Below are 24,639 nucleotides of genomic sequence, written 5' to 3' on the forward strand. Positions count from 1 at the left end.
TGATAGCTGCAATAATAATCTCATACTCTGAAGTACAAGATCTAATTACCATCAACTTAATTAAAACTAATTTCTTTTTATTGATTACTTAACTTTCTGATGTTGCTCTAACCTTACTGCCTTAGGGAATGTTTTTAAGTATTTCCATCAATGTTATGACTTTTTATATTAATTAAGCTATTCTGATTAGTTTGCCCTTTTAGAAATTATTCTCAACACTATACATCTGGTAAGTGACAAGTGGTAGAGTTTAAACAGTTATACAACTTCAAACATTTGTGGCTTTGCTCTTTTTTTCCCCTCCTTTCCCTTTGCCCACTCCCTCCACCCCTAAGAAAGTTCATGTTTTGCAAAAGATCTGTACAGAAGAGTTTCCAAAAAGCATGTCTTTTTCACAACTACCCACAGTTAGTGAGCTGCTTTATGCCCACTGATCAATTTTCCTTTCCAGTCCTCAAAGCTTGTAAGTACAAGATTACCTTATATGAATGATAAAGGTCTATTAATTTTAGTGGATTTAAACTCAAACCACACGAAAAACTAAGCACAAATACTTAAGTGTTTCAAGGAGATGTGGACAGGCTTTGCTTAATTTAAGCCTAAATCAACAACTCAGCAATAAACTACCCCATGAAATACTAGACCTCCATTAACCATGACTAAAAGAGCAGTTACAAGAAAAATTAAAACATCATCTCATTACGCTAACACTTAAGAAAAGTTGTATTTACAGTCTTTACAAGACTAAAACAATTTTTACATACTCAAAATTGAGAGGAGATAATGATCATTTTTTTGGAATGATTTTTTTTTATTTTCTTTTTCATTTGCCTGGCTGAAAGCTGAACTAATTTGGCACTGTTGGAAAATAATTTTCACATTGTTATGCTTTCAGTTAATAACTGACTTTCAATAATCAGCTACTTCTGCAAAGCTTTACTACTTGTCATGCAAGCTAAATCATCCAAATCATAAGTTATTCAAAAACCAAAAACTACTCCAGTTTTATTCACGGTAGTGTCAAATACAATACGAAAGAAAATTACCTAACAGACCATAAAGAAAAAAAAACCAGCAGGCATACCCAGATTCTTACCTAGCTGCAGAACTTCTTTCAAAATCTTTTTTTTTATTTTAAGCCTCACATAAAATTTCCAATACAAATGCTTACATAGGAAAAGCAGGGATGTGATACTATAAACAATTCTGCTTACTTGAAAAGCACTTAAAAACCCATCAAACTCACAATAAATAGCAGGATTGCACCATTGATAAAAAAAAAGAAGAAAAATCCCCAGCAATAGACCACTGAACAAAGGACTAAAAATCCTCAGAAACGCCTTGAAATTCTGCTGAGATCTTATTTGTGTAAGACTGACACACATGCTAAAGGGAAGCCAATTGATTATCAGTCAATACAAGCTTACCTGCTTAAGTGCTTTCTTTGTGTGCTGCTGGAAGGAAGATACTAGCTTGCTTTGCACCGGTGCATTAGTAAGGCTCGAATCACGATTGGAAGACATTTCTTCAGATGTCTGCTTTGGGCAAACTTTATAAAAAGAAAAAAAAATCAGAATACCGTTATGGGGGTTATCTTCCCTATATCTTGGAAAGTCCTGAGGACAGAGGGAAAAAAAGGGCCAGTGCCTGGAGAATAAAAAAGCTCGCTCTAAGAAATTCAACTAATCTTGAGGTCCAGATGAGCTGAAAATCTGGCCATACTCTAAATAAATGCATTGCTTCACAAATATTTGTACCTCATCATACCCTTTCTATGCAGTTCTGAAGGTCTTGCATATTTTGCCTTTCAGGTCCTGAAAGGTAACTGAAATAGTTTAATTATGGTTTTCACACAGAAGCTAGACAAAAATTATCTTCCTCACCAATACATTTTTAATGGATTATTATGTGTCTAAATGTGTATTTATACAAGAGACACTGATGACCCTGTGTTCTAGAAATATTTGTAAATATGTAACTTCATGCCAGATTGTAATGGCTTCTTAGAAGCCAGACTCATCTATTTTATAAGTAATTCTTGGTAAAGCTAAGAACACACACTTTCCCGTTTAACGGGTAGACTGGAATATCCTGCAAAGAGGAATTCTGGTCTCTCAGGTACTGGTCTCACTGCTACTTGTCAGCCTTCTAAATAATATATGTTTTAATGAACAAATGCAACAGCACTTGCATTAAACAGCCTCTTGAATACATGTTGTGGGAGACACAGAAAAAGTCTCCCGGTTAAAAATAAAAGGAAATATGATTGTTTTAAAAAACCAGCTTTATTAAACAGATAGGAACGCTGTGAAAATAGCTGGAGGATCCTATTAGCCTTGGTCGTCAGCAAGCTTGACCAGAAAGGCTGTAAAAACCTTTCCACCCTTAATGCCATGCATTACTATTACTCTCACTAGTGTCCTAAGACAGCCCAGCTAAAACAGCATTAGCATGAATTTAGAAATTAAGCAGCTTTTTTTTCCCATTCTCCTCTGCTGACTCAATTCACGTCTTCCAGCGCTGCTCAAAGCTGGTCTGCGTGCTGACATACCTTCCTTATAACGCTCTGCAGCTGTATATGGTTTTCCAAGGTTTGCCATACTTCACACACCTACCGGCACAGTTTGAAGACACTCAAAGCAGACACAGGCATGTGCCAGAAATAATTTTAGCCCAATGTTTCTGTTTGCCTATGTTTTTTCCCTCCCAGCCTTTATTGGAATGAGCAGACCCCTGAAGTAGCATTCTAACTCTTTTGCCTTTAGCAATGTTTCATAGAAGAAATATCGTAATGACTTTTTCTTTGTGTTTGTAAGAAAAAAAGATAGAATAGAGACAATTTAGTTGTCAGTAATTAATGGCCACCGTAAGATGCATGTGATATTAAACATTTGTTTTCACACTGAAAGAAAAAATAATTAATACTTACCTCAAAAACAGAGAATACACTCTGTTTTATGGCATGGGCATTATGTCAAGATAATTTTCATATTAGACTAAAAATTTTCATTAGCAGATAAGACAAATCCTATTTTGTCACAAGATTTATAATTCATTTTTGTCACTTTTTCCCCTTATACTTGAAGGATTTGTCAAAATATACAAAGAAACTGCAGAAAACAGGTTCTGAGTTTACAGCATCACCTGGTTTGTATCAATCTTTTCCACATGATGAGCAAAGCTCACTATCAAAAAAGACAACTTAAAGGAACAGCTAAGTGTCAGCAGAAAACAAATAATAGCTGGTTTATATAATCTAAATCACTGCAATAGCTAAGCTCCTGAGACAAAGAATACCTACACCAAAATAAAAACCTGACATTTCAAATTACCTAGCTTTTCTCTTTTCTTTCAAAGATAATTTTTTTTACTGTTTTTTGACAAAGTCTGAGTCAAAGGACTGAAGAAAAAAACAGAAATATTGTGAGCATACAAACGCCACAGTTAAGGAGAGGAGAGCAGAAAAAAATTAAAAATGCCTGAAGAACGGAAACTGTTATATACTTAAGTGTCCCTTCTAAGAGAGGATACAACATGAGCTGTCATGAAAAATGTATTCCCGTTCTCTGGGATAACTGCAACTCCTATTGCCTTCTTGTTCAAATGGGAAATCCTGATTTTCATTACTCTGATCTAGGACATTATCCAAGAGTCTCCCCTATTTATGTTGGTGATAAAGTCCATCCCGGTGAAGTGTAGCAACACTAAGTGATGATACTCAACACTACAACTCTTAATGTCAAAGTCATGATACAGTACAGGAATAAAAATAATCATACCTCTATATTCATTTTCTGCTTTCATTCATTTTTCTTTTAACTATAAACCCTGAAATTGTGACAGGGTCTATTAGAAGCCATACTACTTATTTCTATCATTACTTCAATTTACATAAAAATATTATCAGTGTATTGGTTTCTTTTGCTTCTGTTTCTTTAAATCTTTGACAACAAAGTTAAACCAAGGAACAGGGATCGTACTAATGGGTGAAGCAACTGGAACTGAAACCCACTGAAACAATAAATAGCTTTCCAGTGCTGTAATCTCTTCTGCAGGTACAGAAGGAATATCTCACTCTAGGCTGGGTTTGCAACCCAAACCTAGTTCCTTCAGAGTTTTGACAAACAAATTTTTTCCAGTAGTCTACGATTAAAGGAATAGGTATGTGAGGCTGAAATCTGCTGCTTAAAAAATTTGAAATGACATGGTGATTAGAGAAAGTCAATTTCATTTATTAACAACAAATGATACTTCCTTTCTAAAATATGTTTTGTATGTTATAAATATTTTCCTTCACATATCTCATAGCTTCAAATAGTAATAAGCTATTTTAAATATTGTTTTCCATGTTTTAATTAAATTTCCATTTCCATTTAAAACCAGCTTGATACAAATCATGGCTATAAACCTAACTATCTAGTAAATAAAAGATATGTCATTGCCTATTTTCCAAAAGCAGAAGACACAAACATTAAAAATCTAAATAGATTATGTTAATTTATATAATTGCTTAATAACTTATACAATCTATTCACTTTATTAGCAAAAAATAATGCTGAAACTGATATACAGGCTTTGTTTAGAGGACAATCAAGATACTGTTTACAAAACAATATGAATTTACTTTTCTGTAGGAAATTAAATACAAATATGAGACAATGAATAAATTCATTCTTTAAAACATGTTCTGCTACTTAGGGATTTAAATCAATCTGTGTCAAAGTATCACTATACTACAATGCCTGTGACCACAGAAAATTGTATTTATTTATTCGTTTGTTTATATGGATAAAGTCCAACTGCTTTTCTCTGACTGGGTCAGAAGTAAAAAAAGAGGAAAATACAACAGAAAAATATCTAAGTGTTTGATATGAACATTGATGATCCCAGTGAAAAAAAACAATGCCTTAAGAACAGAACAGGCATTTCTGCTACAGAAACCAAAGAACACAGTAAAAGAAAAATAAATTTGAGAAGGGCCAGTGGTATTTGTACATATGTACAACTTTGGAAAGCTGCAACTACTTTGTCCATAAGCACTGAAGTTGCATGAATATCATCAGATCCATGTTCGCTTGAAAAGCTTTATCAGGAAAGAATGCTAAAAATAAACTGGATGCTGGGGAGAAAAAAAGAACCCTGAAAGAATGCAACAGATGAAGGAAAAATATTTGGGTAGCAAATAAAGAGGATTCACCATTATTGCTACCGTAGAAGAAGAGAACAAGAGCCTTTTTAAGCCTACAGGAGGCATTTCCATTTAGTGGAGAATAATTAGGCTCCATTCTTTAAATCAGCTTCTTCAAGGGCCAGAACTGACTGAAGGAATAAAGCAAAAAGCAACTATTAAGCCATAAACTGTTAGGTTATGAGCTGGAAGAGCAGCTGGGTTTCTGAAGATAAGACCTCCTCAGTGAGTGTTCAGAGAGTGTTAACATGAATGATAGAATTAGAATTACTTAGCAAAAAGAGCATGTTAAAAATGTTCTCGACAACCTTCATTTAAAATAACTTCCTCTCTTCCATTTCTCCAAGGCCAGTTTTGTTAATTATTATGAAAGGCTATCATCTACAAAAATCAGCAATGCTATCTTTTAATTTCAAAATTTACAGCCTATGCCTGTAATTTTTTATTACCTTTTCCCTTCTCCGACCGAGAAATATGACACCTATATAAAACATATTAGAAGACGTGTTTCTTCAAAGAAACAATTTTTATAGGTATACAACTTAAAATGATTCTGTCTTACTGCCACTGAAAGTTATGAGGAATAATTATAAACAGATTTATGTAACTAGATGGACAGAAAAATTCCTGGAGTGCTTTATGGGACTTATTTTCCCAAAATAAACAGCACAATTAATTCCGATTTCAGACAGACCATACTGATTTAAAATCAAACCAGTAAAATCAACAGCAGTGCACTTCCTTCTTTGTTACAGAAACCACAGCAGATGAGAAGGATTGTTTACTAATGGCCACATTACAAAACGCAAATTAATATTGCTACCATATGCTAAAGAGTAGAGTCTACCTCAAGCATAAAATGTATGCACACACTCTGGAGATATGAAACTTCACAGAGAACTCCCTTAGGAAAACATACACACAAAATCCCGCTCTAAAATATCCATAAAATTCAATATTTTCTTTGGGTGACACAGATCTATACTTGTATTGACATAAATGGTCATGCTTTGCCAACACAGACGTATCAAGTAATTCACCTCCATCCCTCTTTGATCTCTAGAGCCCAACTCACAAAATCTGAACAATTCAGAATTCAACTGTTGCCATCAGCTCTTGAAAATGAAAACCATTTTGGGAGTTAGTTAATTGTACAAGTATGCCAATGCAAGCAAAAGCAGATGCATATATCAAGGGCACTACTGTGACTGTAATATACTTTTTGAAAAGCAATACTATCACTGTGAAATGATAAGTAGTATTGAATAGTATTTTTTGGAAAAAGACATCAAATACCACATCGGCTTGGTAGCTAGCACTGAATCACATTATATTATCCGCATGCTTTTGAGCCCAAACATTTCACAAAGATTTGAAAACTGTGAATCCTTACTCCAAAGGAAGTCAACATTTTCCACTAAAAATATACAGCCTGTCATCACTAAGCCACCGATTTCTTAGGCCTCATTAACTCTACTGTACAGCAAAAAAAAGCAGATGAGAAAAATCTCTCCCTCAAGCTCCACAGCATCTTCTCTCATTCTTATGACTCCCCTCCAGTAGCAATGAAACAAACAGAAGTAAAACTCGATCCTGAGTGCAGTATTTATATTTTATAGCTACTTGCGGGGAGATTAAAAAAGAAACTCAGCAAAACAAGAAAAAAGTGAAAAACTGGCTCTTCCTGATGTGTCATCCAAAATTCTGTACATTCAAGCTGCTATTCCGTTACCATCCTTCTGCTTTCAGAAAAGCCTGTCCTCCACCCAGATGTTGCCATGTGCAACGGACATATTCAGCAGAATCATCCAATATTATTTCCAAGAGACAAAATGCTGAGGATAACAGGTTTCCCTGAATTGCCAGAAATTCCATTCCCGGAAAGGAACTGAACATCTAAATCTGGACTCGGGTTTCAAACAATGGTGAATATTCATTCCTCACTACAGAAGTTATCTTAGTGGCTTTGTAGTCCAAAAAGTACAAGGTGTTCAAGAGCACAGTAGTTACAAGGACAAAATTTCAGGGTTCAGCATGAATCTGATCCTCTATTGTACATCATTTCATCTACTATCTCTAAGAAAACTGCCTAAGAAATTAATTCTGCCGTTTCATGGTCACCATTGAAGAACTTACAGTTTTAGGAAGTGCTGAAAACCAAAGTGTCTCAAGAGGAGACATATGTTGCTCATACTTGGGCAAACAGAACCTATGTTTGGGTTGGGTTGGGGAGGGAAGTCATGCTACAGTAGGAATTGCTACCTCCTCCACAGTTACATCATTGTGCATTCCATTGGCTTGCGTGAAGACAATTTTTAATCAACTGCGCTCCATGGCTGACGGATTAGCCCTGGCTTCAGAAACCCTAGGGACAAATGCTTTTTGAGAACAGAACATCCTATTGATGGGCCAAAGGATATTATAGTCTTCATTTTCCCAGGCAACAGTAATTGGGATTTTAATTCTTTTACCGACTGCATCTTTACATGCTGCCCCTGTATTTGAGGGAAATGGAATTTATAAAAAGATATGAGACTGCTAGATTGCTTCTATAGAAATCCCATTCCAAACAAAATCAACTGTAGCATAAAGAGTTTCAAGATATGCCTTTGGAGAAGGTGGGGAAAGAAAGACTTCTCCACAGCATCTGAAAAATCCTGAGGTGTGACCATTCCAATTGTCAGTTTAGCAATACTGATGTGGAGTAATACCTTTCGCCAAGTCATGTGTTTATAACTGTCAGGAAATTTTATATCATTATGCTAATAAAATTGTTCAGTAGTCTGCGTTTATACTGGGAAAAATGTGCCTGCTGGGGAATAATGTGATTCTTCTCTGTTTCAGTGTCAGCTGGTATTTTTTACTCCAAAAGCTGAAGACTATCATCTAAAAGCCCACAAACGGACTGATGCTGTTGCTTAGGGTTTCATCCTCTGCTTCCAGCTAACTTTAAAGTGGAACTTTTTAAACTCTTGCTAAACAATTTCTGATCACTCTGTCAGAACTGGGGCTTCTGGCTTCTACCACAGTGGAAACAAAAGCAAATAAAAATGCAGTCAATTTGGCAATTAAGAACACAATGTGCAAACAATGTCCATCCTCATATATATCACACATACTAAGGCTGAAAGAAGACATTATATCTATCGACCTTTTCTAAAACACGAGTCAGAGAATTTCATAAACCTTTTTTTGTACTGAATGAAATGTTATTTTTACGCCACAGAGTAGTTTCCTGGAAAGAAAAAAAAAATCCCAGCTTTAGTGTGAAAAGTTTAATAGATACACATCATGTTAGATTTGGTCTACTAGATGAAATATTTTCGTTAGAAATGCCTTTTCTCAAATATTTACAAACAGATCAAGTCACAACCTCATCTTTGATAAACTAACTAGACTGTGCCTATTAAATTTCCCAGAGCAAAGGAGGCATTTGTTCACTCAGGAGTTCTTATATGTCTTTTCTAAATCCTTCCCTATTTTTCTTAATTCTTTTTTACAGCTATAATGAATGCGATACACTCATAATCGTTTAACTAGTGCTATACCCAAAGGAAAAAATATGCCTATATTCTTTAATCAGTACTACCAGAATTATAGTCCAAGAATTGCATTGGACTAATTAGCAAAAGCATCTCAGTCATGTTCAATTCATTTTCTATTGTGATCCTTAAATGTTTTTCACATTTACTGATTTATTGAATATATATTTCTACTGTGCAAATGTGACCTTTTTTCTTCACTTTAAAGTCTACAAAAAATCATGCTGTTCAACTGTAATAACTTACAAGGCAACCAAGACAGGTCTCAACATTATTATTTATTATCAATAAATTTAATCAAGAAGGTTTTTATACTTTTCAAAAAGAATTGACAGAGGTAATGAATGAAGAGTGGTCAAATCACATCCTCAAGAGAACAGCAAAAATGCGTACTGTGGATGGTGATTCCTACGCATTTGCAGATCTAATAATTTGTAATTTTCAGTCCACTTAAAGCTGGCTGCATTTCTCAGGCATGGTCCTGTTTTTAACCCAAGCATTCTATACTGCAAATGAAATCATTTACAGAATTCTACATATATATCAATAGATATCTTTAACAACAAAACTTTCAATCTCAAGAAAAGCTATTATCAAACATGTTTGACAAAACCATGTTCTGTATCCGCTGACTAATACAAGATATACTGTCTTCAATTCCTTATTGATCACATCCAGCATCAGCCTTTCTGTATGCGACAGAGACTCACTATTGCCATCCCATTTACTCTTTTTAAATAGATCCACTGCATGACATCAAAAAAATTTAGAATGTCTTGTTTTCGAAAAGCTAAATATATCGCAGTTTTCCAAGATTTGTTAAAGATGAAACATGAGGGAAATTTCTCAGCTTTAAAAACAATCTAGGTGTAATTTACTGCTCTACCCCAAATATTTGAAAATGTTTAATTTTAGCAGCTGCTCTTTTATGTCACCACAAGTGCTAGAATTTTTTTATTACTGTAAACTGTGAAAATAGTATGCAGCCTCCTCCCAGTCAAAACCCAGCAATTTTCTACTTCTGGCATTCTGGCATCCTTATTTACATCCTACCACTCCTAAACAATTGCCAGGTTTTTGCCATGATTTTTATTTGTTTATAACAAGTAACATCAGCTTTTGCTTTCCTATCTGTGACTGTATTTACACTGCTTTTCGCTGCTGTATTCTTCCTGCGACTTAGGGAAGTGTACACCAACAAATTGTCTGAGTATCAGACAGGAATTGTTGAAGAACTACAAATATATATGTTCGTTTATACATGCAGTATATACTACATAAGCATAAAACCACTGTATATGCAGAGTGTGTTAACTTATAATATGTCAAAGAAAATGAAGAAACAGACCCATTTGACTTTTGTTCTTCCACTGAGCTCCAAAACTTCACCACTAGATCCACAACAACCTGTCTCAGGTAGTTCTGTCACTCCTGTCACTGAGCATTTTGTGATTTTTCAATGCTGCTAGCAAGCAATACTGAAATAGCAGAATCAGTCCTGTACAGGTGCAGCATGGAAGTGAATTAAGCTGCTCAAGAACAAAAAGGAAGTCTGCAGCAGAACAACACCATGAGTTGAGCCTTTTCATGTCCTAGTTGTAAACAGGACACCCTCTCACCGTATAGGAAGTGAGCCAAAACAGCAGGCTGCAGTCCAGCAGTGGGACAGGTTGTGAGGGGGCAGCAGAAGAGAACTGATCAAGGAAAGGTTTATTTCAGCGGTCCTGGGAAGCTTGATTTTTGGATAAAGCATTCACTTTACACATGAGAGTAGTTTTAATATGAAGAATATCAATTTGTACCCCTTGCAAGTAATTTCAGATGACTGAAGAATTGTGTTTTCTTTATAAGCAATTATCATCTCTCAAAAAGAAAAAATATTCCTAAGGTTGCCATTTTCAAGTTCTTGCAATATTTCAGTTTGTCATTACCTCAGAGAAAAAAAATACACAGCATTTGATACTTCAACATGTCTTTATGTCAACATTGCTCCCAGAAGAATCTCTGCCTGAAACAAAAAAAACCCACAAACCTTTGTCTTGTGTCCAGAACCCTACTGAGGGACAAACCCTACATGCCCACGCTCAAATCAGTGAGATGTCCAACTGACAACTGCAAGTCTGAAGCCTGGTAAGGCAAATTACTCTTTAGCTCTGGGGCCTAGAACAAAAAACCTGTAAGCCAAAGAATTACCTACTCAAAACACACCCAACAGCACTATTCATTTTCTCTTAACAAATCTAAGTCAAGTAAAGGCACTTGGTGTTCCTGACTCTTTTATAAGGCCAAAAAGAGATGGAGTCACTGAAAAATAGTTCCACTGGGTACAAAACATTACTTATACTGTTTAGAAATCACACCATGAAAATCTTAAGTAAACAATACTTTTTCTTTTCCCAAAATATGCCCTCTAATATTGAAATTAAAACACCTACCACCATTTTCTTCTCCATTATTATTGTTTGTCTCAGCCATCTCAGTGCCATCTAACTCTGATTCACATCCTAAATCCAATGTTCCGTCAGTAGGGCATGTTGATTCTTCTTTCTACAGTTAAAAAAATAAAAAGAAAACTAAAATTAACAAGAAAAAATCAATCATGATCCTGCTGCATCTCCGAAAATAGATTACTGCAGTGTACTCTCATGCTTACATTTCAAAAAACAGAATAAAATAAAATATGCTTGTGAGTTACTTCAGAGAAAGACATAAAAACAGACCTTCATGAAACAACTTGCAAAGCAAAACCAAAAAGCTATTTTGTGAAGTCATAACACACTCTTTTTTGAAAAAAGTCAAATAAAATGGAAGATCTTCCACTTTTCTTTCACTTTAACAGAAACAGACTTGTGTGGCTGTTAAAAATCCTAGTTTTCCAGTTGAGTGTCCACAACGCTGCAGCAAAACACAAATCCTTTAATGTTTCTTTTCTGCCTTTGCCTGTTTCCTGAATTCAAATAGCTGAAGCAACCTGGAGCTCACAAGCATGGGAGTGATTGTGAATACCTGGATTTGTGCCAAGAATATCTCCCGATTTAAAGAACAACAGCAGCATTTGTCTTAGTAAATTAGGAAATGGAGCTTCTGAAAGCTATTAGTTCAATCTCATACAGAATTTTTAGGTATCAGGAGCAGGCAAATTTATGTAATTTTATATTTTTTAAACCCTTACATCAAGTAAGTCTGTCATAAATTCCCAAAGATCCTCCCCCCAGCCCAAAATTTTAATTGACTACGTTTACATTGCCAAACATATAATCTTACTTTCTTGTTTCTCGCCTCTGCCTCACATTCCTCCACCCCTATTGTGAAGACCCTTTAAGTTTGATCATGTACAGTAAGAAAAATTTCCACCCACAGAAATCATCATATATATATCAAAAAAGAAAAATAAAGAGGAAAAGGAATAGAAATAGCATAAAGGCAAAATTTTATCACTATAATTATATGCCTTCTCAAAAGAAATGATGTAACCTGTAAATTAAAAGCTGATTTTTATTACTTGCAAATATTTTTGCACTATTCCAAAATCAAACATTAATACAATTACTTAATGAGAAAGTCAGTGATCCTCTTGAGCTCACTGCTCATAAAACAAAGGCCTCTCTGTGAACAACTCTAAAAAAGCAGCATTTTAGCTAAGCTACATGGTTTTTATACCACATGCCAAATTCAAGAACATGTATATACTTTCTAGGATAAAATATTCAATGTTTACTTTCATTATAAATCCTTTTAAAAGACATCTGAAAACAGTTAGAAGGACTATCAGGTCATTTCCTCTCCAAAGAATCTAATCTGTTTACCTTTATATCTATTGAGACATTCATAAAATGGATTAATAGTGCTATGCACTTTCCATATACAAAATTTAAACTTACTTTGAGAGCGTAGAGTCCTGACTTCCCAGGGATTTTGAAGAATGTTCCATCACCTACACGAGTGTTAGTATGAAGCATTGCATTCAGGCAAGCTAATGGAGAGGTTCCACTGAAAAATAAAATTGTGCAGTCCAAGATTGAGTGCCTCTTGTAAAACTACTCCCTTGGTCTATTTTTTTTTAAACTCATGCTTGCCTGGCTTTCCCCCCCCCCCCCCCCCCCTTTTTTTTTTAATTCTCTCAACCCTGAAAACATCTACATTACAATAACAGGCCAGTTTCAAACTTAATCATATGCATCTGTCCCCTAGGCTCGAGGCAAAAAGTCTGTGAATTATAATTACGCTTTTCTTCATACAGCAACCAGCTCCACATTCTGAGAACCAAAGTCCAAATATTTATGTGAAATTACTTCGTAAATAACACCATGAAGCCTCATTTTTAAAATGTTACAGACAATGTGGCTGTTGCACATGAATGATCAAAACAGTACCAAGTTCAAGGGCAGCTGCATCCCATAGGATGAAAGGCAACAAAAGAATAATAAAGAGCCCAGGAAGAACACATTTAAAATTAAAAGTGATATATAGTTAAGCCTTCTTCTGGCTTAACATGGTCAGCATGCATTACTATACATAAATACAAACACATTTGTATGTTCTATGAAGTACTATCTTTTCTAATTAGAGTTGTTTTAGAGATTAAGAGATTGACCTACTCAAGGTAGTAATTGTAATACCACTGTGGAAAGCATGTTAAGGGACTATTTAAAAAGAAACACAACACATTAAGAAAAAAAGAGTACTTGTACAGAGATGTCTTTGTAATATATACATGCTTATATCACAAAAAGAAAGAAAATGTTTCTAGCCTAGTTACACTTACACTATTCTGAAAAGTTGATCTAAGAAATGGTAGGGAAGAAGGTAGTCATAAATTGGTTTATTTCATTCTAATTTGAAAATTCAAGTACAAGATTTATAGATGTACTATCACATCTTTGTCCCCATTTACTGACTAATGTACACGGTGTACTCAGGGACTGAATCTGAAACTGTGCTTCTTCCCTGGGGTCCCTAGCCTGCACGCACACTTATCTTTAGCCACGTAAATATATTCCACTTGGTTAAGTGGAACAATGCCGGTGCATTAAATTAAGTGTGTTGCTAAGTATTTCAGGATTAATTATACACTCAGCTATAAACCAGGAACAGGGCTTCAAAAGTTCATCAGAAACTACTGTTCTTTATGCAATATTATAACACAACATCCAATCTCTGTTGAAAATTACATGACTGATCTTTTTTTATAAATAAACCTGGACTGAAATTACAATTTTTCATACGATGATGCTTTCTGTTGATTTCCATGGCTCTGTTACAACAGAATTCATCCTTACTGTACATGTATTAATTTAATGGCAAGATGGATAGTGTGGTAATTTCTCTTCGGTAAAAAAATTAAACTACAAAGTGTCCTCAAGACAGGGAGTCCTGTCCAATACAAAGTATTTACTACTGGGCACCTACCGTATCACATTACTAAATCCAAAATCAAAAAGTACAGGTAAAAATGCTGCTTGTTGATAAACACATCAGATATTTAACAGATATCTATTTTATAAGTATTCTAAATATAACCATGCAATATGAAAATTCTGACAAGTTTTTGTTGTTTCTTTTTTCCCCGTGCAAATAAAATTAATTCCACATCTGGTTTTGATATAATACTATACCAGAATACAAAACTAAATATGGTAGAAATGTAACGATACTGCTAGCAGTAGCACAGAAAACATTAAGAGATTTCACTGAGTTTAACAATTACTTAAAACAGTTTTGGAATAAGTAGGATACTTCTCTTTATACATTTCCCTTATTGTATTAATGTTTGACAAGCAAAGACACGAAGTATTTAATAGAACAGTTCTAGTTGCATAATTTCTTCCATATGTTAACACACATAGCGTGAAGCAATTCCGACTCTCACAGTCTTGGATCTTTTTACTGAAACATTATCACAGATTAAGACTTTCTCTGCAAGACAGAAAGAACTTGCTGACTCTGCAAGTGGAAGACAAACTCAATATATCAACAAGAGACAAAACTGTGTGTGCATGTATGCACGATTTGTATCCTCCTATTCCGATGTAGATATTCTGGACTCCACACTTATTTTTAGATACCATTAACCAATTAAAATGATACAAGATGAATGAACCCAAAATAGAGGATTTGGCAATATCTCATGACCACAACTGTGCTCACAGCAGATATCTTAATCTTCAAAGTCTAGCCAACTGGCAAGTGGACAATAGAAACTACTCTCTAACTTACAAAGAAATCCGTATCAGCTACTGAGCCAAGAAGTACTTCAGCTACTGTTATGCGTGTTCATACAGATATCTGCAATTCCTAAATAATTTGGCAGGCAACCAACAGGCCATATCCACCCTTCTTGAAAATTGGACTTGGGTATGTCTATAACAAGCACAAAACAAACCACACATACTTAACTTAAGTTGCAAACAAAATAATAACCTGGACACTGTGGGGCAGGATTTATTTTGAGCTAGAAGCTCAAACTGAAATTCCGTGGTGTCCTTTATCACTGCTATTTTGACCCATGTTAACCAATGACTTGCCTATTCTTCTGTCAGCACAGGCATCCTTGAAACACGATATTAAAATTCCCAAATGTTACCCACAAGGGATGCTGGAAGCGTTTTCAATACATGCTATCACAACACATGGGACTGCGGTTAGAAAAGCCAGCAATCAAAGATCCCATGATGCAGACTGATGTCTGAATGGCAGAGCAGTTTCTGAGGGATCCATAGTACTTATCGTACGCTTTCTAAATTCTCCTACAGCCTGAGGACATATTCGTTCTGCTCAGAGCTGCCGGCATGTATTAATACTGCAGCGAAGGACTGCCAAATACAAGGCTGAGTATCTTTGAATATCAAAAATGGCACAGTTTGACCTAAGTTCTCGAAACGCTCCAAATCAGCGCAACTTTGATTCAGTTAAATCAAACTGGACACAAGAACATTCCACTTTGTAACTTGATATATGTAAATTTTTAGAGCTGTAACATATTTTAAACCAATATGCTGCAAGTTTTGTTGCCATAGTCTACATGCGAAGAATATGTTTACCATTTACAGCCTTCAGATGCAGAACTTTCATACTATTTATCATGTTTTGGGTGAGATTGCTTTAAACCACTGTGGTATTCTAAAAGTCATTCATACACGAGAGTCACCCTTAGTAGCAGTATGTCTTCAACGTTGATAATTTTCTGCTTGTATGTTTATTTTATATACATATACATATATACATACATACAAGCAGTATACCCACACCCGCACACTTCCAAAAAGATTTAAAAAAACGAGAAGTTACTTACTTTCTGTAAAGGTGATATGAAGTCACAACAACCAGCAACATATGAAAGAGAAAGAATTACCCATTAGCCTTCCAACATAAAAGTTGTTAATACAATTTGATCATTTAAAAGACATCAAGCACTTCAACATTTCATAAATGCTCTTCCCCAGAATCACTATAAGTTAGTAGTAATCAATGCATCCTTCTAAATATAATCACAAAATTCCTGTACATTATCAAAGCAAGCTTCTCGCCCCAATTTCCCCAGTTAAAATCTCCAACATTTTGTGATTCTGGGCTCCCTCTACTGGTCATGCAGCCCGTGTTATCTAAACCAAAAATGCTGGACTACGCAGTCTACACACAAAGCTCTGCAAAAACATGTAGGGGAAGTACAGATTTCAGTTACTTTCTCCCCTTCCACCCTCCCCAAAACCCTACAAAAATCTAAAAACACCAGTAGAAACACTATTTATTTTTTCTATTTTACACTTCTCAAACACACAGTTTTGTCAGAAAAACCCTGAAAACTACTATGGTTATACTTTTAATTCTAATGGTCTTTGCTAGACTGCTTGCCAAGACAAAAAAAAAAAATATCTTGGCAAAAAAAAATGTTTTAAATATGGAAAATAAATTGACTAAAGCCAACCTGTCAAGACAATATATTGTAGCAGACAGTGAAAGTTTCCTGACACCATGCAGACAAGGCATCTCGGGTCCTGCAGCAGGCAGCGTTTCAGCCACAGCCCCCCTGCATGCCCTGCAGCCCCCTCCCAGAGCTTACCAGGGTTCCTGATATGTTCCCAAATCGAATGATGACTGCTTTAAGAGGAGCACTTAGCTATCATAAACGTGATCAGTATTTATTTGTTTGAAATCATCTGCTTGTTTTATACAGATCCATAAACAGTCACAAGGGAGCAACAATTTTTACTCACTGCTGGAAACCAAGCAAAACCAAAAGGCTTCAGAACTAATTTCTAGACCTGATATAAAGTCACACAGAATAAAATATGCTTATAATGCATGTAAGTTACACCAGTTTGGGAGGGTTCGCAAGCCCCCTGGAAGAAAGGACCTAAAGTCAGAACTATCATGATGAACTGGAGACAGACTTTAAAGGAAACATGAAATTTAATCAAAGGAAATGCTAAGTGCTATACAATGGAATGTGAGATCAAATCCAGATAATACGTATTTTCATGGCAAGTCCAAAGGACTGACACCAGCAAGGTGAAATGGATCAGAAGGTAATGGCACCAGCAACCGTATGTGTCAACCAGACTGCCAGCCAACAGACATACAAGGTGAATATTCTCTTACCTGCAGCATTAGTGTATACCTGTCAAATTCGTGGCCTATTTAAAGAGAAATATAGGCAAAAAGTCTAAAGAAGAACAATAGTGATAACAGATAAAGAAAATAACATTTGTGAGGGAACATTTGTGTGGTCCAGAAAACAGAAGGATAAAAGAAGGCATAACTGTAATTTTTCAGAGAAATGGAAAAAGCTGTTGGAAGTCAATGGAGATAAATGGTCTTCATGGCCACCGGGGGAAGAAAAAGATAGTCTAAAGGTGCAAATGTAGCTGTTGTTGTTTTAATCAACACCAGAACAGAGCAGGGAAGTTTGTAAAATTATCTTCATCAGAAGATCAAATACACACCAGTTCTGGCTGATACCATATTGGGCCCAGTTCTGTTTAGTATCTTTAGCATTGATCTGGATGAGGGGATCAAGTGTGCCTTCAGTAAGTTTGCAGACGACACCAAGTTGGGTGAGAGCATTGATGTGCTTGACGGTAGGAAGGCTCTACAGAGGGATCTGGACAGGCTGGATCAATAGGCCGAAGTCAATGGTATGAGGTTCAACAAGGCCAAGTGCCGGGTCCTGCACTTGGATCACAACAACCCCATGCAGCGCTACAGGTTTGGGGAAGGGTGGCTAGAAAGCTGCCCAGCAGAAAAGGACATGGGTGTGCCGGTCAACAGCTGGCTGAATATGAGCCAGCAGTGTGCCCAGGTGGCCAAAAAGATCAATTGCATCCTGGCTTGTATCAGGAATGGTGTGGCCAGCAGGACTAGGGAAGTGATTGTCCCCCTGAACTCGGCACTGGTGAGGCCCCATCTTGAGTACAGTGTTCAGTTTTGGGCTCCTCACTAAAACAAAGACATTGAGGTGCTGGAGTATGTTCAGAGAAGGGGAACAAAGCCGGTGATGGGTCTAGAGAACTAGTCTTAGGAGGAGCGGCTGAGGGAACTGGGATTGTTTAGCCTGGAGAAAAGGAGGCTCAGGGGAGACCTTATCACTCCCTACAACTACCTGAAAGGACGTTGTAGTGAGGTGGGAGTCGGTCTCCTCTCCCAAGTAAAAAGCAATAGAACAAGAGGAGGTGGCCTAGTGTTGTACCAGGGGAGGTTTAGATTGGATATTAGGAAAAATTTCTTCACCAGAAGAGTTGTCAAGCATTGGAACAGGCTGCCCAGGGAAGTGGTGGAGTTGGCATCCCTGGATGTATTTAAAAGATGTGTAGATGTGGTGCTAACTGGCATCGTTTAGTGGTGGACTTGGCAGTGCTAGGCTAACGGTTGGACTTGATAATCTTAAAGGTCTTTTTGAACCTAACCAATTCTATGATTCTGTGATTCTATATTTTGCAACCTGTCCTGGTGTTAGCATTTGTATTGAACGATCTTTTGAGCATGCGTCCAGCACTGTATCCCAGGATTCTTTATCTCTTTAATAAATTAATATTTTCTTTAAGCTTGAGGTTAACCATATACTCTAAGAATACTTTTTCCAACATATACAGCAGCCAGAAATGCTGGAGAATTGACTAGATGGCTAGATGTGCACTGCTTGCTTTCATGTTTCATAGAGCAATGCACGCAGTGCTGGATGCTCAGTGTGATGAAGCCAAAGAAGTTTTCCCACAACATTCAAAGAGCCGTGTGCCCATGGTCTTGCTATCATGTGCCAGCAAAATGCCTGAACTTGCCTTACAAGATTGCAGCCATGACCTAGGTTGGGAGTGACAGAAGAATACCAGGAACTTAAGCAGCAGTACCAAGACAAAAAGAGTTAAGAAGACAGACAAACTGCCTCTGACCACTCCAGATCCACTCTCCCCTGACAGCCGTGCTTGGCTGAGCTGGCAGTGCTGGGCTGAGGCGAGATCTTCCAGCCTGGGTTCAGGAGGAAGAACCAGGAGAGGTCCAGTGAACAGAAGACTGACAAAATACTCCAGACATTTTACTGTACTCAAATGGTACAGGCACAGCATCCTTCCCTTGGCACAGAGGGAAGGAGAGAGCACAGAGTAAGTGGCTGAAAACAATGCTGACGAGAGCAAGGTTTCCTGCCAACCATACACAAACTTTTCAGCAATAAAAGCTTCAAGTTAGTCTAAACAAATCAAATCACACGATGATGAAGTCTCCATTGTCTCCCCTGGTTATTTGGTAGATCCCTAAACAGGAAGACAGCAAGCAGTATAGCTGCTTTCTCATCCAATGTTAAATACAGCCTATGTGTTCCAGGTAAAACTTCATTCAGAGCTATCCTTCTTTCAATAGACAGCAAAATCATGAACTGAACACATTAATCCAAACTAAACCAATTTAAATTATCAAACAGAAAACCTTATTTGAACAATCAATTTAAATCTTGCTTTGGAATTTTTTCCATTTATTTTCCAATTGCAAGGTTAATTCGTTCATTGCTTGAAATTATTAAAATACCCCAATCAGCAAATAAATAGAGCTTTAATGTAATACTACTTTTTGCTAATCGCGAGACTATAAATGCATTCAACAGTCATCTAACTTAACTTACAAAAATTAACCTAAGTTGTATTTTCTGAGGTTAAAATAGCAATGACATCGTATTTACTAAACCATTACAAGTGTACTTATTTGTGTTAAGTCATTCTTGGAAAGAAAATGGAAAGATTGGCTTTTAAATGCTGAATGAAAATACATTAGATGTGTTGGATAGAAAAGGAAAAAAGGGAGACTTTTCAAAATATTACTTATCCGACCTAATTTATTAAACAATAAAAACTTAATCTTTTAGTATGTGGGTAGTAGGCAGCTAGGGAACCATCTACTATTTTTATGTAAAGATTAGTGAAACTGTAGAGCTGGTAGATCTCAGCCTCTCACACAAAGTTTTTATTTATAAATTGGAACAAGAAAAAAGCATTTTACTTTTTGAACTTCCAATTGGCTTTTAAAGGGACTACTAATGAGAACTACAGAAAACACTTTTGATACTTACAATTGGCGTGACTGTCAAAACTATTTATGTTCTGAAGTCTCAACCACTTAAATAATAAATAAAGTCATAAGCCCTAAACGGTAGTTTGTTGAAGTTTTATAGAAACTGAAGTGCATACAGGTAGAATACTATTTATACAGTTTGAATAAATTACACTTAAGGTTTATTCCTAATATAAGCTCTCCCAATTGGATCTTTAAATGTATTTCAAAGGATTAAAATAAATTTCTTGAATGAGTTTGGTTTTTTTTTTTTAAGTTTATTTTTAATAAGTTTTATCCATGCTGGCCAAAATTAACATCAGTTTTGTTCTCATTTGGGCAGCACCCTAAAAAAGACTTTTACATGTCTGGTCCTACTTATGCTTCACATGTGGCACCTGACTTTTAGCCTTCAAACATCACAAACACAGCTACTATTCTTGAGCAGAGCAAGTAAGCCAGAAAGCTCACAGCTATCAGGCAACAAGACAGACTTGTACAGCTGATTTGACCGTAATCTTACAGACTGCAAATAAATCCCAGAAGATGACAGGGAATAAGATCCATTATATATACTACTGACATCATTTCATGCTCAAGCTTCATATAGATTTCTTGTTTTTCTAAACCAGATGAAGATGGAGGCAAGAATATTATTAGTATGACAGAAAAAACAAGGACCAGTACAGACATGCTGAAACATAACACATCTGTCATAGATACCTTGCATCTGTCTCACAAACTAGCAGAACTTACCTATCAGCTTTCACTGAAGTTAACCAAAGTAGTGAGTCCCAAATATCTAAAGTGATTAACTTGAACCTTGCCCTTTGTAGCTTGTGAGTCACAAGCAGCTGGAAACACAGTTGACTGAAGTGTCAGATATATCACTAAGAAACTGCATCTTTTCATTCTATTTCAAATATGAAATAATCTGGAGCAATACTGGAGAGAAATTCAACATGGATACTAAATTCAAGCCAGATATCATTTTTTGCATTCTTTAGCAGGAAATCTCATTTACAAACTCACCAAGACTGGTTTTACATTTTGAATTCACCAAACCTGGAATCGGGGAAGGAGTCAGAACTGAAGCTGCTTTCACAGAACTAACAGGTGTCCTCTACCTATTATCAGACTGTCTGAAGCATTAAACAACTGTCTCTCCTTGGAGGAGTGGCAAGCAGCCACCCAGAGAGACACACGAAGATTATTCGAGTCTTCTCTGAAAGGATATACCTGATAAGCAAATACTGGAGATTATGCCACTACCCTTAAGACCTATTTCTACCATTTCTAGGATCCCCCTACATGAACCAACCACCCTTCCTCTGGGCCTTTTGTACATCTACATACAGCCATTGTGCTCAGTGATAACGCAACATTGGCACAGATGATAAAGCACAAACGTAATAAACCACTAGCTGTATGCTGTCATGTAAAAACCAAGGTGGACAAGTGAACAAAACTGCTAGTGACAGCGACATAACAAAAAGACGGGATGCTGTCAAGAAAAGGTTGGTTTTTTCCTTTGTTTAAGAGTTTGGCAGACTGGTTGCATTCACCCACAGTCAGTCACAGGTGACCACACAATCTAAAATGATCCTTAGCTTTCTTAGTAAAGCAAAGTTCACATGCATGACTACCCATCATTTTTTATTCTAATTCTCTCTCAGTAGCTAAGAGTTTGGCTCACTTTTGCGAACAATGGCATAGACTTAGGTTTTTTCACCTCTTAGTTGTATTGCAGCATTATGGTATATCTGATCTTTCTTTTTGTCCTGAGAGGTAAAGACTACTGAAAACACATCACATCTGCCCTCTGCTCTGTACAGTGGCCTTTGACAGACGTTTCAATCAAGTTCAGCATTTCCACCCTTACCTTTAGAACACTCTGTGGTCTGAGGCCAGGGTATATGAAGTTCTGGTACCCTACAACACTGATAATGAATCTTTCTGATACCTAGAACAAAACATATTGTATCTCCTGGTGCTGGCAGCCTGGGAAAACTTCTGATGGTGTCAAATCTGGTGACAATAGCCACAGTAATGTTCCAGAAAAAAAAAAAAAAAAGAAAAAAAAAAAATTTAATCTGTGGTGAAACCAGACTTTCATTATGACTTGTCTAAAACAATAAAATTAAAAGCCCCGGGAACAAAACTTCATCACAGATCTCAGTACTCCTGAGTGTGAGGCTTTTTCTTTTCTTTTTTTAACCATTTTCTCTCTCAATAAAGCCTTTACATACAAAAGTTCCAGAACTTTTGTAAAATTTAAAGGTGTTCCTGAATAGAATTTTACAGAGTTATTGGCATGGATTTTCCATAGAAAATATTTTTTCTTCAAAAAAATGTTTTTGAAGGAAAAAATTCCTATGGAGATACAAATTTACACCAGGTTTATAATGTATTTGAAAACAAGATGCTAGCAGTATAGCAGGTAAATTTGAGTAGAAAATATAAAAAGCCCACAAACATATCATACTAATGCCACATTATACACTGCAAACAGAAATACACGACCATGCTTTCCTGAAATTTAAATATCCCTACCCATTATTTTTGCTGATTACCCTTGCCCTTTGTCAGCCATGCCTCTGAGTAGGTCTCCCTGAATATCTTTAATGTTCTGAAACGTATGCTTGAAACACCATGACACCTCTTTAAATGATATTCACATATGGCAACAAGCATTCCTTGACCAGAAAGGAAATGAGAATACAAGTTTTATAGAGAATGTTTACACTTTTCTGTGTTCTGTAACACCTGGGAAAACCTCAGGTTTTTCCTCTTTGTGAAGAAAAATCCCAAAGAAAGGATATATAGTAAATGCATCACTGTACTTTGAATCCCTCCCATTTCATTAGATGTTGTACAAATAATACAAGAAAAAAAAACAATGCTAGCAACAACAAAAAAAAGACATTTTGGATGTGTTTTTTGAAAGATACAGGCAAAGAATTAAAGAGTACCTTTTGAAACAATCCTAAAAGGAAAACGTTTCAGAAAGAAAATTATCCTAAAAGAACAAGAAATCAGCATGCATCAGAGATGGTCACGACAGCTAAGGTGTCCTCTGAGAACTCCCTCCTTATTCAACATCACTTGAAAGAAAGTATTTGATTTCTTTGTGTAACAAATTCTTATACTGGTCAGATAATACAGTTCTCTCTGACAGCTACTTCCTGTTCAAGAATATACTTTTTTTCCTTTCTCTTCTACTGAAATATTACCTTTTAATAGTTTTTAACTGATTTCATTAAAAAGCAGTGGTACATTTTTCTTTTTCTACTCTAATATCAATGAAGGACAAAGTTATAAAGAAAGGAAAAAAATGAATTCCTGCCACATGAAAGGAACTATGTAGTAGAGGTTAAAAAATGGCTTTCTTAAAGAAACCATGGTTTTGATATATACGATGTCTTATTTTAGTATCAGATTTCACAGGCTCTTGTGGGTTTTAAATACATATGTTTAGAAAAATGAAGTAATGACTGTGCTACAATCAAAAATGTACTAAACCAAAGGAAAACATTGCCACAAAACGTGCAATGTATAAAATGAAAAAAACACCCCACCCTTCCAAATATTCTTGGCTTCAAATTGGGTAAAGCTTACTCTTCAAAAAAAAATTAAGGTTGAAAATAAAGTGACTACGCTGAACAAGACATAGTCAGTAATCACTGAATGCCTTTTGGCCTCTAAAATGTAATCATCCTACACAAGGGACCTCTACGATGTTATCCCAAGTTCTCTTGTTTAATTTGGCTTTTTAACTGGCTGGTCTCCACAACTTTCTCTGTAGTGCTTTAAGACTATCTTGTGTGTGTTATTGAGATATAACTGGTTAGTCAAAAGCAAAATAAAAAATATTCCCCCCCCCGAAACCAAACCCAAAATAATACCACCCCCCCCCCAAAAAAAAAAAAAACGACAAAAAACAACGTTACAGCTATTTTTAAGAACATTCAGCTCCACCAAGGTTCACACACTCATATAATCATAGCCTAATTTGCATTGGAAGGAACTTCCAGAAGTCATCTCATCCAAGCTCCCGATCAAAGCAGGACCACTTGGATCTGGGGCTTGTCCAGTCAAGTTTTGTGCAATCTCCAAGTATGGAGACTTCAAGGGCTCTCTGGACAACCTCCTCCTGTGCTTAACTGCTCTCACTGGGAAAATATTTTTCTTAGTATCAAATCAGAATTTTCCATGTTCCAATTTGTGTCTGTTGCCTCTCATTCTTTGCTTCTCATGCTGTCATTGTGCAACCTCCAAGAAAAGCCTGGCTCTGTTTTCTCTACACCCTCCCATTAGTGAGTTGTGGACTGCCATGGGATTCCCCTGAGCCTTCTCTTCTCCTGTGTGAACCCG

The 24,639-nt window shown here is 36.2% G+C and overlaps 1 protein-coding gene across 1 annotated transcript in view; it reads right to left on the minus strand.

Annotated features, from left to right (window-relative positions):
- Window positions 1–24,639, minus strand: part of LOC104287290 (putative Polycomb group protein ASXL3) — a gene marked incomplete at its 3' end in the record, with an annotated part of 81,440 nt that overhangs the window by 16,770 nt on the left and 40,031 nt on the right. The window contains exons 5-7 of the mRNA XM_009885974.1: window positions 12,612–12,720; window positions 11,166–11,277; window positions 1,428–1,549 (exon numbers count right to left, since the gene is read on the minus strand). Of these exons, the coding sequence (XP_009884276.1) occupies window positions 1,428–1,549; window positions 11,166–11,277; window positions 12,612–12,720 (343 nt within the window). The remainder of the gene's footprint in view (window positions 1–1,427; window positions 1,550–11,165; window positions 11,278–12,611; window positions 12,721–24,639) is intronic.

This window comes from Charadrius vociferus, unplaced genomic scaffold (assembly GCF_000708025.1).
Source record: "Charadrius vociferus isolate BGI_N301 unplaced genomic scaffold, ASM70802v2 scaffold75, whole genome shotgun sequence".
NCBI lineage: Eukaryota > Metazoa > Chordata > Aves > Charadriiformes > Charadriidae > Charadrius > Charadrius vociferus.